Genomic DNA, 17,526 nt, shown 5'->3' with positions numbered 1-17,526 from the left:
TGGTCACCAAATATAATATAATATTTCCTAAATATCTCCAATAAATACGCTTGGTACCTATTCTGATTTACTGAACTGGAGTTGAAATGAATTGAACATAATTGTTTGTGAGTGAAGGAAGTTAAAAATTGAACTAAACTGAATTGAAACTAAGCTGAAGAGAACGTGCCCTAAGTCTGATATGGTTAGATCTATTATTCAATCTAAGTTATTCTTTTTTATAATTTGGATATCTGAGTCCAATCTTGTTCCAAGCTTGCTTTTCACAAGCTCCGTCCAATCCAATCCAAATCTTTTTACTCGTACTAAATTATTATCCATTTTTTTAAAAGCAAACGAGAAGGTGAATTATTATTGCTTATCTTAATCCACCTAAGTAAAATACACTTTGGGGGAAGGAACACTTAGGGTTTCATTCACATTTACTAAACTGAGCTAAACTGAACTGAAGAGAACTGAACTGATTGGAGCTAAACTGAAATGAAATGAACTGAGCTAAAATGAATATTTTATGAGAGAGGGAAATTAAGAACTGAACTGATTAGAATTGAACTGAAGTAAAATTAAGTAAAAGTGAACAGACCCTTAATATATACTCCCTCTGTTTTTAAATACTTGCTCCATTTCTATTTTTTGCATTATTCATTTGTCCTACTTTGACTAATGTTTGTGATTTATACATAAGAAAAAATATAGTCCTGTGGGTACTTGTTAGAATCATCTCAATGAATAGATTATTAATTTTCAAGTGTTAGAATTTATACTTATTGATAATTAAAGATATTAGTGACTAAAGATTAGCATCGACATGCGTGTCAAAGAGAAATGGAGCAAGTATTTAAAAACGGAGGGATTAACATTTAGGCCTAATAAAACTTATTTAAAAGCAAAATGATCCAAGCTATAATTTACATTACTCCGCAAATATAAGCCCTGGTCACTTCATTGCTTTGTACTCATATTGAATTTAAATTAATATAGAATTTAAAATTATGAATAACACTTTGAACGCAAAACCTTTTATTTATATTATTTTGCAGTCTATATTTAAATACAGTGCTACGTGCTAGTTGGCTCGAGGTGGCAGTGTTAGTTGCCGGTGGAAATTGATTGGTATTGAAACCTTTTTTTTTTTTTTTTTTTTTTTGACGGGTTTTTGGTATTAGAACTTGGAAAGTTGGAAGGGAGGAAGAGAGCCAAAGCCTTAAAGGGTAAATAAGTTGATTAACTCTAAAATGTGGGTGAATCTAAGTAATTTGTGGCTTGGTTTGGCTAATCACATTTGAAGCCGTTTTAAGTGTAATTTTTCAAATATTAAAAATATTAATTAAATTAAATAAATAAGTTAATAAAATTTTTGGAGTCTAAGAGGTGGATTCGAAGTTTAGTACATGTATATCTGCAAAAGAATTTAGAAGAAAATGGAGAGAGTACAAATATAAATCAGCAAAAGAATATACTAGTAAAAGAAAACAAAGAAAGTACATGTATATCATCACTTCATCAGCAAAAGAATTTAAGAGTACTAAACTTTCTTAAGTGTGTAAATTCTACTCTGTAATATCTAAACGTTACATAGGTCATAGTAAGCAAAGATAAACACTAATCCAACATTCCCTATTTTTGCTCTTCTTCAACATAAATTTACACGCCTTATCGGCAAAGAATAAACGTATAGGTCCTATAACAGACTAGCTAATACATTGTGGTCCAAAAGTATCACCACATGTCCAAACAAACTAACTCCTATAACAATAAATGTATACGCACAAGGACATGACTCAAATGAGCATCGCTAAGCTCCCAACCCTTTCCCGTCCTTTAAACTACATCCCACGTTGAAGCCCTGAAGCGCATATCAAATTCCAAAACTGCTATAAATTATACAACAATGTACATATCTTCCTCTAACCAGACTTTTCTTTAGCTTGCACGAATGAGGATCTTGTAGAATAGGGGAAGACAATCTCACAAAGATTATGAACAACTCCTTTGTCATAAATATTTTTCGTTACCACTGCCTCTGCATCTCTCAAAGGCGACCTTCTGAAATAGGATTTCCATTTGCTCTCAGGAGGCTTGCTTTCAGAGTTAAGCCCAGTAATACTTGCCTTCAGGGCCGCGGCACTGGCTTTTGCTTCATTTATCTTCCTCTGCAGGCTTATATGATCCTGCCACTTGTATGTCTGGTTGCACAAAACAGAACCAAAAGAATTATATAAGAGCTTCTGGATCTTCTCTTTTATTCCCTTTTTAGTTGATTTTTTTCATTTTTATTTTTTAGTTTGGGGATGAGTTTAGAGAAGAGGACTTCTGGTTGTGTTTCTCCAGCAGCCACAACCCTTTATAAGCCATTTATTTTCCTTTATCAAGCGCACCTAGAGTTTTAGGAACTACGGCAAATAATTACTTATAGGCATATAAGCAGGACAGAGAAGTCTAAGTTATGGAGAACTTGCATAGCATTCCATGAGAAAAATTAAAACTCAGTACCCTAAGCCTTACACGAGTGCATGATGCTAGTATGTAGCTCGTTCCTTTAGCTACTACTGCTACTACTACTACAGCACTATTCATCTGACATTTTTTTTTATGCCCAAGGACTTTGATCAACCATAAGAACCAGTGAAAATAATTTCATACCGCCCATCCCCCTAAAAAAAATCTATTATTTAAGGCATACAACTTGAATTACCAATTCAGAAACTAAACTAAAAATCTTGAACCCTGAAAGAAGCATCATACGATCCCAAACCTTAATTTTCAAGTATTCATTACATAGTATTAATCAATGGACAGCGGACATACCTCATTTGTAGTGGTATTTGTAAAACACAGTTTTGCATGGTAGCCGAAGAAAGCAGCCATTAGCAAAGAGACAATGGCAAGAAACACCATCAGAAGTATTTGAGTGTTATAGGAGCTCAACAACCACTGTTTAGGGACAGAGAAGAATAGAAAGAATCAGTAATCTGACTATCTTCTTTCAAAAAAAAAAAAAAAAATCTGACTATCTGAGTGCATAGACAGGAAGTTCAACACACACTACGTCACTACATGTAAGCATGGAAGTGAACAAGGACATCAAAATAGATCGAAACAGTTAGGTTAAAAGTGTAAATGCCAAATTGTACTCCTTAAAAAGAAAACATGGTGGAGACCTGATTCAGTTTTTAAAGCTCAATGGTCACAGTATATGAGACCTTTTGAGCCCCAAAGGTTTCAGAAATTCAATATTAGGCTTCCTCAGGTACTAAATCAATGGAATCCTGATAGTACAATTAGACATTTAGCTTCTATATTGTTTGTATGTTCAATTCTTAATAAACCATCCAATCCTCTCCTGAATGACCCAGGAAGCCGGAAAGTCATAAAGATTCATTCTTCCAACCAAAAAAATAAAAAAACAAAACATCTCAATACATCCATAACCAGCAGAACAGGGTAGTTCCTTTTACCCATTGACATCATCTTGTATTCTAACTTTTTATTCTTCATTCTCTAATCTAATCCTTATTTCATTGCGTGACAAAATTGATTAGAGTTTAACTATTCCAAGGTGAAACAAGTAAGACTTTACCCAGTAACAAATGTTTAACTGCGTAAATCTGGAGGTTCGACACTCATTTTTCACAGGTATCTATGGTCTTTAGAAACAAAAGGCCTACACTAAACTACTTTTATATTGGTAAATCATCAAAGTATGTCATGCTTCTTAGCCTAATTTAACCAATTTACCTGTGCAAGATGAGGAGCTAACCCTCGGATTGAATTTTCAACACCATAGTAGACTGCAGATCACAAGGGAAAAAAGGTATTTCAAACAATATGCTAAATGGACAGGTTAGCGTGCAATTGCAAGGTATCAACAATATCAACCTGTCAGAATATGAATTATCCTCATTTCCTTCAACCGACTAGCCAGAATAAAAATTATAGCAGTGGCTCCATATAGGCAAAGAAAGAAATGCCTGCAAGAGCACAACACATGTTAAACTGGAGCTTGCACGACATTTTTGCTTCACCTTCCCAAGGTTCAAAAGTGAAATTGTATTTTTAAAGCAATAGAAGAGTAATACCGCCATACTACATATAGTAATTCCTCTTCCAACTTCTATTTCGACCAAGCATTGTAAATTAAATACTATCATATAATCACATCATTTACATAGCTCCAAATAGACCCCAAAGCCCCAATATGATGGAAGACAAAGGGCCAGATTCTACAGCCAAATCCAAGCACAGAGTATTGTTGTTATATGGGCATGTGTCAAAGTTCAAAATTAATAGATTATCAAATTATATACTTCTTTTGTTTCTTTTTACTTGCAGCACTTTGACTTATAAATTGTTCACATACTCTGCTTCGCCAGCTTTGTTGATTATGGTTAAGGAAATATATACGGATATACCCACTACTCCGCGTAATATCAGCATAAGTTTGATCATAAATTCCACAGTACAGAAACCACATACTGCCCATACAAATACTCACCAACAAAGAAAAGCCATGAAGTACCTAGTGTTTCTTTCTCCAATACAGTTATTCTGCAGGTCAGAAAAACAACTCTGGTCAATAGAATTGAACACTACGAACTTTTAAAAAAGAAAAGTGTATAAGATTTACAAACCATCCATCCACAGTGATGATCAAAGCGTGCCACACAGCGATCGCACACACTGCAGTGCTTGGATCTTGCAGGTCTAAACCAACCAGAGATCTTGTCAATATACAATGAGCACAAGCTCCACAATAAAACATCTAGAAGATAAAGTGGTGTAACTCACTTCCAAATTTTGCAAGTTGAACATTCTTTTTCTGAATATATGACATCATCATAGGGATACGCAGAGATATACTGGGATACATTCTTCTCAGTCACAGTTCCAGGATCTGAAAAGCTGGTTAACAAGAATAATACAACACCTACACTGACAGCCAATATGCTTATATACCTGCAAAAACATATAATATAGATGACAAATCAAAAGAAATTATGTTAAAAAAGTATCATAGATAAGTATCATCCTTTATGTATATTATTTTCAGGTGGTATATTACCTATGAATTTCACCCAAATAATAATTAGGGATGTAAACAAACGAAGATGTCACAATAAAGTAGTATGTTGTTGAAAGTATTGCAAGGTAAAAAATCTGCAAAAAAACAAATAAATCACTGTAAAAAAAAATTGGCACAAAATCAATTATTAGGGATAGACTCTGTCTCCAAGTTATACAAACAATACATGTTAAACACAGCGAATGCACCAACACAGAGACAGTATAAAATATGAGAAGATAGATCTCATTAATATCTCAACAAGACTTCATCCCTCTTGATAAATTGCTCCACACATGTTAGCTATCAGCATTCAGCACCATTAAACTGAAAATACAACGATAGCCTATATACTTAATATTTTTCCCAAGTCTTACACTTACAACATTGCTTCCCAGCCTTATTTCTAAGAGAGTTAACACCATACCATCATCCTCACAATCAAGTATATTCAAAGAATACTTTAGGCCCTTGGTAAGTTACTCCAGTCATACATACTCTATCCACATCAAAACATACCTCACACTACCTTTTGAATGAATTCCCGTAAATAGGTTTTCAATAACCCTAGCTAAGTCACAAATGTATTTAACTATTGATCAGTTAAGTCTTAAGGAAAAATCTAATAATATGAATCTCGCCATAGGCCCTGATATAGCCCAATTTAAAAAAAATATATATATAAAAAATAAAAAAGAATTGCTTCTACTTAAAAAAAAGGAGCATGTTCTTGGCTGAAAACACAATTATGTCATCCTCGTTATTTATTTTATGAGAAAGAGCTCAAACAAATCACTGTGAAACTATAAACATATATGCATATATGTACTTGAAAAAAAGGAAAGAATTTTCATGATTAAAGATTTCGAGTATTTTTAACGCATTTTACATAGTGTAGGAGAGTATAAAAGTAAGAAGATCACAGAACACTTGTGCACTCTGTAATCATCATATTCATCAACCAAACTCAACAAGTTTCAAAATTCACAAGGAAATACATTATGAATTCTTCTTAACCTAAATAGCTTCTTGTTTAAGTCATCTCAAAGCGGTAGTCAATTCTATGCATGATATATAACAGTATGGTTTTTGAAACCATAATAAGCAATAGCAATTATCATGTAAGCGAAGTAACAGTATCTTACATGCCAATCAAAGTCTCAGGAAAGATTGGAATGTATCAGCAGAGGTATTAAACAGATACTAAGGGTTATGAACTACCGAAGATGAAAAGTTTAACTCAAAGTTGAGATAGGTAAGATAGCTGCAGTGCTCATTAGGGGAAGGCAACAGCAGCATTACAGAATTAGTCAATCCTATGTCACAATTTAGGCAGGTAAACTAAAGCCAAAAGAATCATCTATCAATCTATGTGATCAATTGATGACATCTTAACATATAAGTCTGAGGGACCATGACAATATGATGGTCAAGATCCAACAATTAGCAGTAGCCACACCTTATAAAAGATCAGAATTTCCAAATTACTTCCAGAATTTCCTTTGTTTACTTTAAAAGTCCTCGACTTTACCATTTGAGCTCTTAAATCTTTTATACAATTTATCATATTGTGCTTTCAGATGCTCATATCCTTGAAAGATGCAGTTGACCAACTGTAAGATCATACGTAATGAAGATTTGAGGCTTGCTAGCCAAATGTACGTCTGGGAATCTATGTCTGGAGAGGATAGCTATCCCTAAGCATAGTTTTATGACATGAATGGCTACCAAACATGTATTGAAGAATGAAGATAGGATACAAGGATATGGGTTTGCATCTGTTAGTGCTTGGTTACTCTAGGGTGTGGAGATTGAAACACACGATCATCTATTTTTTAACTGCATAAATAGCAGGAAATGTTGTGACTAGCTATCTCAATGGCTTGGGAATGTTTCTAAGCACAACAGTCTGAATAGTGCAGTGAGGGTAAAAAAGAAGACAGGGGGATTCTAAATACAACAGAAACACCATTATTACCGATGCTCTGGCTATGATCTACCAGATATAGAGATATCGAATTCCAGAATTCTATACAAAAAATGATGTAAAGCGCAGAGTTCTAGCTATGGTGTGGTTTGATAGTCTCCTTCTATAATTGGGCTGTAACAGTTTATTTCAGGCTTTGTTTAGCCAAGGCAGTATTTTATATTTTTAGAAAATTTGGTTTTTCCCAAAGGTTCATCCAAATTGATTTCTTTGCTGTACAAACTTTGATGGAATGCAATATAATCCTTACCTTTCTAACCAATAAAAATAAAAAATAAAAAATAAAAAAGATATACACACTGAGACAATAGCTATAGACATTAAAGTCAGTCTAAGAAGAATAAGAACTCAAACCAAACAAACAACCAAAAAGGATAATTAATCAATAACATATACGTAGTACAAAAGGTTAAGGTCAGAAGGTCCATGTTCCAAGTGGACAAAAGTACAACTATATTTAAGGATACAAAGAAGCTTCTACAGAATCCAGGGGAACTGTACCGACACACAATTACATGGCCTCAACTTCATGGTCAAATGACAGGGTAAAGGAAGGGTTTGAGGAAATACAAGAATGGTACTTAAAGATGGGAAGTATTATCATAAAGATGCAAAATTAAAGGGAAAGGAAGCGTTTTTGATATTCAAAGCAAAAACGTATATTAATTTTACTTTGTATTTTATAAATTACTTTCAAAGGAAGAACAAAAGGATATAAACAAGATAACAAAGACTACAGATCTTTCTGTGATGAAATGTTTTAAAGATATTTCATAGCAGTTGTTCAGGATAAGAGAATTAAGAGTCTTAAGATTAGATGGAAAGAATAGTTAGAACAACTTTTTAATAAAGATTAGGCCAAGGCGTGTAGGATACTTCTATCCAAGTTCGATCATGAGGTCAAGAGAACTTACTCGCTCCATCCCACAAAGATAATATTAGTTGACTTTGGCATGGATGTTAAGAGTACTAAACTAATAATTGAATAAAAATTGTATATAGGTAGTGGAAGAAGAGAGTAAAAATGAAAGTAAATAGATGGCAGAGTAAAGAGCGAGAGAAAAAGGGTTGATGCAAGAAAAAGTGAACAAAAAAATTGGAAATTTAAATTGGTTAAAGTCAAGCCAAAGACCTTAATCTTCAAAGTTCAAACTACTTACTGCCAATCCATAACATTCTCCCCCTCCGTCGAAACTTAATTCTAACCACATTCTAAGAAGTAGGTGGTAGGTTATCTCATTATTGTAAATCCTCTTCTAAATAAGCGTCAGGTTCATCCCATATATATGAAGGCCTTAAATTAATATGACTTAAAGATCATGACAGGAAAATAGAAACCCAATTCCAGTGTACCCATGATGACTTGATGATGTTAGAAACTGCTCTTTTAGCTAAAGAACCCTCAAGAATAAGGACCAAGCACTTTAAGCTTTTCAACTTCAAACTCAATTATAAAGCATTCAAGTTCTTCTACCTCGTAACATTGAAGTTCCAACATCGATCATTAATTAGACATTGTATACATCAATATATACTTATGATTTTAGTTCCGTTATGAATCATACTCCCTCAATAACTAACTTCAATCATCTCAATAATGAGCTTACAGGACAGCTTCAGAGTAAAAACATCCGCCCTTAAATCTACTAACTCATTCTTCACAAATTCAAAAGTGAAATATTGCTCAAATAAAACTATAACTCCAACTTTCTGCGTACACTTTATCATGAAATCTCTGAAGTTAACAAAGTTGGTGCACATCTAAAATTATCAAACAGCATCATACACAGAATACTTCCTAGTTTCCAAATCCCAATCACCGAGCATCTTTTTTCCTGGGGAGGTAAAAGCTTTGACGAATACTAAAGTAACTTCATCCCTTCAATTTCATTAACCAACAACAAAAGGAACTATACAAAAGAACAGGCAAATTGGCAACCCGCATTCGATTCTCCTACGATAAGAATTCTCAGTTCTCTTCACTTTGAAATTGATCATATTGATCAAACAAGATTTATAGCCAAGACATTCAATAAAAGGAATGTTAGAATATATGGCAATATATTCTAGGTTGACTTTGTATATAACTGATTTGGTTAATGTATATTTTATAGCCTAGTTTGTAGCCTAATTTGTAGCCTAGTTTATAGCTAATCAGCAAGCTTGATTATATCTTGTAATTGTATATTTATACTTCAAAGATAATCAATGAAAGGCAACGATCAAAACACTTTCATGGTATCAGTTTAAGGGTTCCGATCCTCGCATCCTCTATCCCTCTCACACGGCCCACAATCTCCTTCTTCTTCCTCAAATTATTCTTCCTTCCGCTGCAACCTATCCATGGCTGAAACTCCAAAATTTCATCCTGCCTTTACGCTCACAAACGTAAAGTCTCTTATACCAATTACCTTGGAATCCAATCATGGATTATACCACTCTTGGGCTGCACTTTTTAAAGTGTTGTGTCGAGTTCATGATCTCACCTCACATATCATTCCTCCTATGGAACCAACCGAACTCGCTGCATATGAAACTTCCAAGAAGGCAGACCCTGCTTATTGGAAACGATTAGATGTCGCGGTCCTTAACTGGATTTATGGTTCTATTTCTCCATCTCTTCTCACTACCATCTTACTCAAAGATGACACTGCCCATGGTGCTTGGACACGCCTCAAGTCCATGTTCCAAGACAACAAAGCGTCACGGGCTTCTCATCTCGATCAAGAACTTGCTGACCTTGATTTCGAGAACTTCTCTGACCTTGACGGCTATTGTAATCACATCAAATCCCTTGCCGATCGTCTTGCAGATGTTGATGCTCCGATTCCCGATACCCGTCTCATCCTCAAACTGACAGCCGGTCTTCCAGAAGCTTATGCCGGAACGGTGGATTTTATCCAAAATCAAGAACCTCTTCCCTCTTTCGAAAGTTGTCGTTCTCGCCTTAAGTTAGCCGAGCGCACCATCAAGAACCGTCTCGCCAAGGAGGGTGGGTCCAGTCGCCAGCCGATAGCTCTCATCTCCACCGGAAGTCAGCAGCTCAACTCGGTCGACCACCAAAAACAAAAACCAGAAGAAATCTTCTTCTAAGCCCTCTAACAAAGGGCGCCCTTCATGCCCAGCCCAGCAATCAGGCCCAAATAATGGGCAGCCCTGGTTTCAGCAAGGACCGTATATGTGGCCTCCATGGATGGGCCAGTGGCCCACTCCACCTTGTCCGTTCCCAACACAGAACTGGCCCCACAGACTGTTGTCTCCTCTACTGGTTCAAGGCCGACTGGCCTGGGATTCTTAGCCCACCACCTCAAGCGTACAGTGCTCATGAAAATGGTCCAAATCCCACTCCTACTCACATTGAAGCTGCTTTGCAAATGCTTACCGATCTCAACCGTCCGGATCCAAATTATTATATAGACACTGGCGCCACATCTCATATGACGGCCGATCAAGATATTCTCTCTACCTATGTCAATTCGAGCATTAAAAATCATAACATTGTTGTTGGTAGTGGTGATTTAGTTCCAATTATTGGTCATGGTAGTGCTACTTTGCCCTCCCCGTACCCTCCATTTACCTTAAACCATGTTTTACATGCTCCTAAAATAATAAAGAACTTGATATTCGTCCATAAATTCACAACAGACAATATGGTTTCTATTTCTTTTGACCCTTATGGCTTTTCTGTGACTGATTTACAGACGGGAGCCCACCTAATGAAATGTGACAGTACCGGTGACCTTTATCCCATCTTTCCACCCAGTCAAGCCAACTCATCAGTTTCACATTCAAATTTTTCTGCAATTTCTTCCGATCATCTTTGGCATAATCGGTTAGGACACCCCGGCGATGTTGTTCTTAGATCTTTAAGTAATCAAAAATTTATTGAATGTAATAAGGCATGTACTTCTTTTTGTTCTTCGTGTCCTTTAGGGAAACACGTTAAACTTCCTTTTTATGATTCTATGTCGCACACCATTTTTCCATTTGATATAATTCATAGTGATCTATGGACTTCCCCCATTTTCAGTTCTTCTAGTCATTGTTATTATCTATTGTTTCTTGATGACTACAACAAATTTTTATGGACTTATCCTATTGCAAAGAAATCTCAAGTTAAACATCTTTTTCAATCTTTTCATAAGATAGTCCAAACTCAATTTGAACGTAACATTAAGACTTTTTAATGTGATAATGGCACCGAGTATGTTAATGGTACTCTTAAAAAAAAAAAATTGAAAATCATGGCATGCTCTATCGTCTTTCTTGTCCTCACACCTCTCAACAAAATGGAAAAGCCGAACGCCACATAAAATCAATAAATAATATTATTCGGACCCTTCTTGCTCATGCTTCTTTGCCTCATTCTTTTTGGCATCATGCTCTAGCCATGGCTACCTATCTCCTAAACATATTACCAACCAAAGTCTTAGGTTATAAATCTCCTACTCAAGTTTTATACCAACGTGATCCTAGTTATTCGGCTTTACGAGTCTTTGGTTGCCTATGTCTTCCTCTCTTCCCTTCCCCTACTATAAACAAATTGCAAGAACTGTCCACCCCTTGTGTCTATCTTGGCCCCGCGCCAAATCATCGTAGTTCGAAGTGCTATGATTCATCAAATGGCAAAATCATCATTAGTAGGCATGTGAAATTTATTGAAAACAAATTTCCGTTCTCAAAATATCACAAACCGAAAGTTGATGATTATGATTTTTTGGATTACAATCCATTAAATCACCTAGCCCATTTACGCACCACTCAACCCGTCACTTCTCCTTTCACGGCCAGTCTACTCCTCCTCAAGAGCAGCATCATGCTCCTTCACCTGGGCCTCCCTCTACTGGGCCTTCCTCCCGCTCCAACCCACAGCCCACTGTCACATCTCCATCTGTGGGCTCCCAGCAATCCGCCCAACACACTCCAACCCTTCAGCCTTCCTTTTTCGACAGCCCAATCCTCACTTCCTCACGAAGTGAGGATTTCTCATACCCCCTGACTAACAGTAACTCACCCAACCCCACTGTCCACATCAGCCCCGCCCCCCACCACTCACATTTCCGGCCATCCACCAACCCAAACCCATCCTATGACTACCCAAGCAAAAAATGGCATTATAAAACCTAACCCGAAATATTTTTCCAACCTAAACACGATGACCACTACCACTATATCTCCTATACCAAAGGACCCGGTTAGTGCTATCCGTGACCCTAATTGGAAAAATGCAATGTTGGAAGAATATAATGCTCTTATTGATAATCATACATGGGATTTGGTTCCTCGGCCCTCTAATGTGAATGTTATTCGTTCTATGTGGATATTTCGTCATAAACGAAATCCTGATGGTTCTTTTGAGCGATATAAGGCTCGTCTTGTGGCTGATGGCAAGACTCAGCAGCAGGGTATTGCTATTTCTCACTCTTGGCCGATCCATCAGTTGGATGTCAAGAATGCTTTTCTGCATGGTAAGCTCAATGAAACAGTTTATATGTATCAACCCATGGGTTTTCGTGACAAACAACACCCTGATCATGTTTGCTTATTACGGGGATCTCTCTATGGTCTCAAACAGGCTCAGCGGTTTGCAGATTTTGTCACCTCTATTGGATTTACTAACAGTAAATCTGATACTTCTCTGTTTATCTTGAGACAGGGCACTGATACTGCTTATATTCTGTTATATGTTGATGATATCATTCTTACAACATCCTCTGATCGTCTACGGACACATATTATGGATCTTTTGGGCTCCGAATTTGCAATGAAGGATTTAGGGCCTTTGAGTTTCTTTTTGGGCATTGTTGTAACTCGTGATGCTAATGGTATGTTCTTGTCTCAGAAAGAGTATGCTTCTTCTATTATTGAAAAAGCAGGCATGTCAAACTGTAGCCCTTGTCCGACACCAAACCCAAGCTTAGTGCTTCTCATGATGCTCCGTATGAGGATCCTACTAAGTACAGGAGTCTTGCAGGTGCTCTACAGTATCTGACTTTTATTAGACCTGATATCTCTTATGCAGTTCAGAGTCTTGCAGGAGTCTGTCTTCATATGCATGATCCGCGCAATGCGCACATGGGAGCCTTGAAGCGTATTATACGCTACTTACAGGGTACTTTGTCTTTTAGTTTGCATCTATACAAGTCCTCTATTAATAAACTTGTTGCTTATACTGATGCGGATTGGGGGGGATGCCCCGACATCAGGCGCTCTACTTCTGGTTATTGTGTTTATTTAGGGGATAATTTGATTTCTTGGTCCTCTAAACGGCAGCCTACATTGTCTAAGTCTAGTGTAGAGGCTGAGTATCGCGGGGTTGCTAATGTGGTATATGATTCTTGCTGGATTAGAAATTTGTTGCTAGAGCTTTATTTTCCTATTCATACAGCAACTATTGTGTATTGTGACAATGTGAGTGTCATCTACCTATCTGGAAATCCAGTGCAGCATCAACGCACGAAACACATTGAGATGGACATTCATTTTGTTCGGGAGAAAGTCGTTAAAGGCGAGGTACGAGTTTTACATGTTCCCTCTCGATATCAGATTGCAGATATTTTTACAAAGGGACTTTCCCGGGTTCTTTTTGATGACTTCCGTGCCAGTCTTAGCGTCCGTGAGTCTCCCGCTACGACTGCGGGGGAGTGTTAGAATATATGGCAATATATTCTAGGTTGACTTTGTATATAACTGATTTGATTAATGTATATTTTATAGCCTAGTTTGTAGCCTAATTTGTAGCCTAGTTTATAGCTAATCAGCAAGCTTGACTATATCTTGTAATTGTATATTTATACCCCAAAGATAATCAATGAAAGGCAACGATCAAAACACTTTCAAAGAACAAAATTAAACTACCAATCCTACTGATACAGAACATTAGAACAATGAACAATTGACCCAACTCAACTCAAAGAAGTGAGCATGATCCACCCCAAAAATTGCCCTTAATTAATCCCCATTTTCAGCTCTTACAAACCCCAAAACATCAATATACCAATCAAAATTCAAGAAAAACAAATCCACAATAACATTAAGTTATACAAAACATAGATTAAAATCTCTCTAAAAATCAAAAATAACAAAATTACCTGCAAAGTAGGGTTAGAACGATAGCAACAGTAGTACTCGACTGATAGAACTGCATTCATACCTCGATCTCCACAAACCCATCCCACAAATCTCCTAAAAAATCCAAACAAATTAATTAGAAGGGTTAATTTTCAAAACTCATGAAATAAAATTGAAATTAATAAGATATAGAAGAGAAGATTTACAGGAAGTAATCGTAGGCGCCAAAAGTGATGAAATTGTGAATGCGTTCGATGAAAGTACCCTGAAAAATTGGCCATTGCCCACATAAAAAGGAGACTATTACTAAGGTTGTGATTATGCCATGGCAGACTAGAGCCCACTGAACCGCCATTGATGGGGAGGAGAGAGAAAATTTGGTTAATCAAGATTGAAGACTCGAATAAGGGAAGACTTGAAGTTCAAGGACTTTTGTATTGTTGTAAGTTACTGATGTTAAAGTTTACCAGAGATTACTGGCAGATCTCTGTCTGTGAGTCAAGTTCATAAATCGGAAAAATTAGGGTTTTATGTTTTTTGGTTTTTTGTTTTTTAAAGTATATGATTTATGCCCCATAATGAATCAAAATTTATTTGAACTTATTAAAATCACGATAATTTTAAAAACTGACAACAGAAAAGTGGAAACACCTTTTTCTTGTTTCCTGTTTTTGGTTTTTGGTTTTCAAAAAAACAGGAAACTGAAAACCAAAACTGATGTCAAACAAGCCCTTAGTGAATAGTTTGACAATGTAACTCCGTATATTTCACAAAAAAAAAATGTGACTACATATATCAGTACGGAGTATACTATTGGTCTTGTATGGACCCGGTCTACAATAAATTATTGTAGACCCAAAATTTGACACTTTCAAATAATATAATCACATTCTGGATGATATAATCACTTTTTTAGATGATATAATTATCTTTTTGTGAGTCATATTTTGATCTCATATTAAACCATTTAATGAGATTATATAATTATCTTTATGATGATAAAATTTAAAAATCATCTTTTGAATGATGTAATTTACTATTTGATACTTTTTATAATGATAAATTCACTTTTTGAGTGATACATTTACATAATAGTTTCAAGATGACATAATCACTTTCGTAATAATATAATCACATTTCGTATGATATAATCACATTCGTATGGTACACTAGAAGGTTGGGTCTACAATAAGTTATTGTAGACCGGGTCTATTCTATTCTTAATATGGAGTATATGGGATTTGATCTAAGTTTGGGCAAAAGTATAATTCTATTCCAATTTGATTATTCAATTTTACCAATGATTATAAAAATAATTTGAAAAAAAATTACATTTGGACATACGGATTTAATAATACTCCCTCCGTCTCCGAAAGAACGGCCCATTTGGGAATTTACATGAGGTTTGTAAAAAAAGTAGAGATAGAAAGTAATAAAAGTAGAGATAGAAAGTAATAAATTATTATAGACCCAAAATTTGACACTTTCAAATAATATAATCACATTTTGAAATAATATAATCACATTTTGGATGATATAATCACTTTTTTAGACGATATAATTATCTTTTTGTGAGTCATATTTTGAATTATATAATCTCATATTAAACCATTTAATGACATTATATAATTATCTTTAGGATGATAAAATTTAAAAATCATCTTTTAAATGATGTAATTTACTATTTGATACTTTTTATAATGATAAATTTACTTTTTGAATGATACATTTACATAACAGTTTCAGGATGATATAATCACTTTTGTAGTAATATAATCATATTTCGTATAATATAATCACATTCGTAAGGTATATTAGAAGGTTGGGTCTGCAATAAGTTACTGTAGACCGGGTCTATTCTAGTCTTTACTCAAATCTTTATATGGGGAAGCTAATTTTGCACAAATATTATTGCAAATTGACGGGGATTTTAATGCAAATGGATCATTCTTTTTGGTACTAAAATTAGGCCAAATGGGTCGTTCTTTCGGGGACGAAGGTAGTAAGATAACACGTATTTGTTTTTATTTTCCTTCAATCATAATGTCATACACTCATACTCTGGCTTTGTATATACTACCTCCGGATCATTTTAGTTGCAACAAAGGACCATTTTACGCATACCTAGGCAAAAAGCATGTGGAGATTAAGTAATTAAGGGAGTAAAATAGGAGGGAAAGCATGTGGGGTCTTATTTTAATAAAGTAAAAGTAGTGGGAAAAAATGGTGAGGTGTACTTTTCCCCACCCAAAAACTTCCTGACTTTGCACATGGGTGGGGATTCCCTCCCTTTTTTTAGCCAAATTGAGGAGGGAATCCCCTTTATTTTTTTGAGTTCCCACGAAATTCCCTCCCAATATTTCAAGGCAAATTCAAAAAATTTGCCATATACCCCAAAACCTAAACTTTTTCACATTCAAATCATATCCCCTTATAAAAAGAGAACTTTCCAAACCACCTTTCAGTTTGTTTTTCAAGTAGAAGAGATAGCAGGGAGGGGTTGGGGGGTTAAGGGTGAGTAGTTAATTGTTTACAAAACACCATCCTACAAATTACATAATCCTAAAATTAGTTCATAGTTAGCCTAAAATTCACAATGCTAAAAAGACAAAAGCAGCATCTATGTTCCATTCTTCTAGGCTCCGTTGAAGACCATTCCAAAAGAATCCAGCCACCACTTCATCACCTACAGTCAGCCTGAAAAAAAAAATATAGGGACTCATGGCAGAGTTCTTGGAAGAACTCTTTTTATAATGAAAATCAACTGTACAATGAGGAGCAAACAATGGAAGCATGGCATCATTTCACAGATGAAGAGACTCAAGCTGAAAACAGCAACTCAGAACAAGAAGGTGGTTATGATGGAGATGATGATGGTGAAGTACATGGTCCACTACATATGTATGGCAGACAAAGCAGAGAAATGACATTAGAAGAAAAGCGCCAACTAGTTGATGAGATCATGCTCAATATGGAGGGGGACTCATTGCCAAGGGGATTTTTATCCAGTTTGGCAAGAAAGCATCATGTGCATAGATCAACAACAACAAGATGGTTTAAGGTAATTAAGCAACACATGTTACAAGGAAATGTTGTAGATGTAAGGACCAAAAAAATAGGCACTGTGGGCAGAAAACAAAAGGAGTACAGTGATGAATTCTTAACATCAGTGCCTTTGTACGTACAAAAGACAAACTGAAAGAGGATATGCTGCAGCACTTAATGTGTCAAAGTCAGCTATTCACAGATTAAGGAAAAGGGGTAGATTGAGAACACACACAAGCACAAACAAACCAGCACTCACTGTCCAACATAAAATAACAAGAATGAAATGGGTTCTAAGTCACATAACCCCAATTCCAGCAGAAGGGGACCCTTTATTTGAAGACATGCAACAATGGATACA

General features: G+C 35.7%; 1 protein-coding gene across 2 annotated transcripts; it reads right to left on the bottom strand.

Moving 5' to 3' along the window:
• Positions 1 to 1,457: 1,457 nt before the first annotated feature.
• Positions 1,458 to 14,638, bottom strand: LOC145626630 (putative protein S-acyltransferase 17). Of its 2 annotated transcripts, none has more exons than XM_081679090.1 (10): positions 14,327 to 14,638; positions 14,141 to 14,234; positions 5,063 to 5,157; positions 4,789 to 4,956; positions 4,632 to 4,704; positions 4,496 to 4,548; positions 3,880 to 3,971; positions 3,739 to 3,791; positions 2,809 to 2,934; positions 1,458 to 2,186 (listed from the first exon to the last, which is right to left on the bottom strand). In XM_081679090.1, the coding sequence occupies exons 1-10, from the start codon at positions 14,473 to 14,475 to the stop codon at positions 1,908 to 1,910; spliced, it is 1,182 nt and encodes a 393-aa protein (XP_081535216.1). In that variant the 5' UTR covers positions 14,476 to 14,638; the 3' UTR covers positions 1,458 to 1,907. The 2 variants fall into 2 exon arrangements, with proteins under 2 accessions (XP_081535216.1, XP_081535217.1); XM_081679091.1 differs by having other exon boundaries at positions 4,520 to 4,548.
• Between the last annotated feature and the right edge of the window lie 2,888 nt (positions 14,639 to 17,526).

This window comes from Chenopodium album, chromosome 4, assembly GCF_948465745.1.
Source record: "Chenopodium album chromosome 4, dcCheAlbu1.1, whole genome shotgun sequence".
Classification (NCBI taxonomy): Eukaryota; Viridiplantae; Streptophyta; class Magnoliopsida; order Caryophyllales; family Amaranthaceae; genus Chenopodium; species Chenopodium album.
The sequence above is the reverse complement of the archived record's forward strand: the minus strand, read 5'-3'. Positions and strand labels throughout refer to the sequence as shown.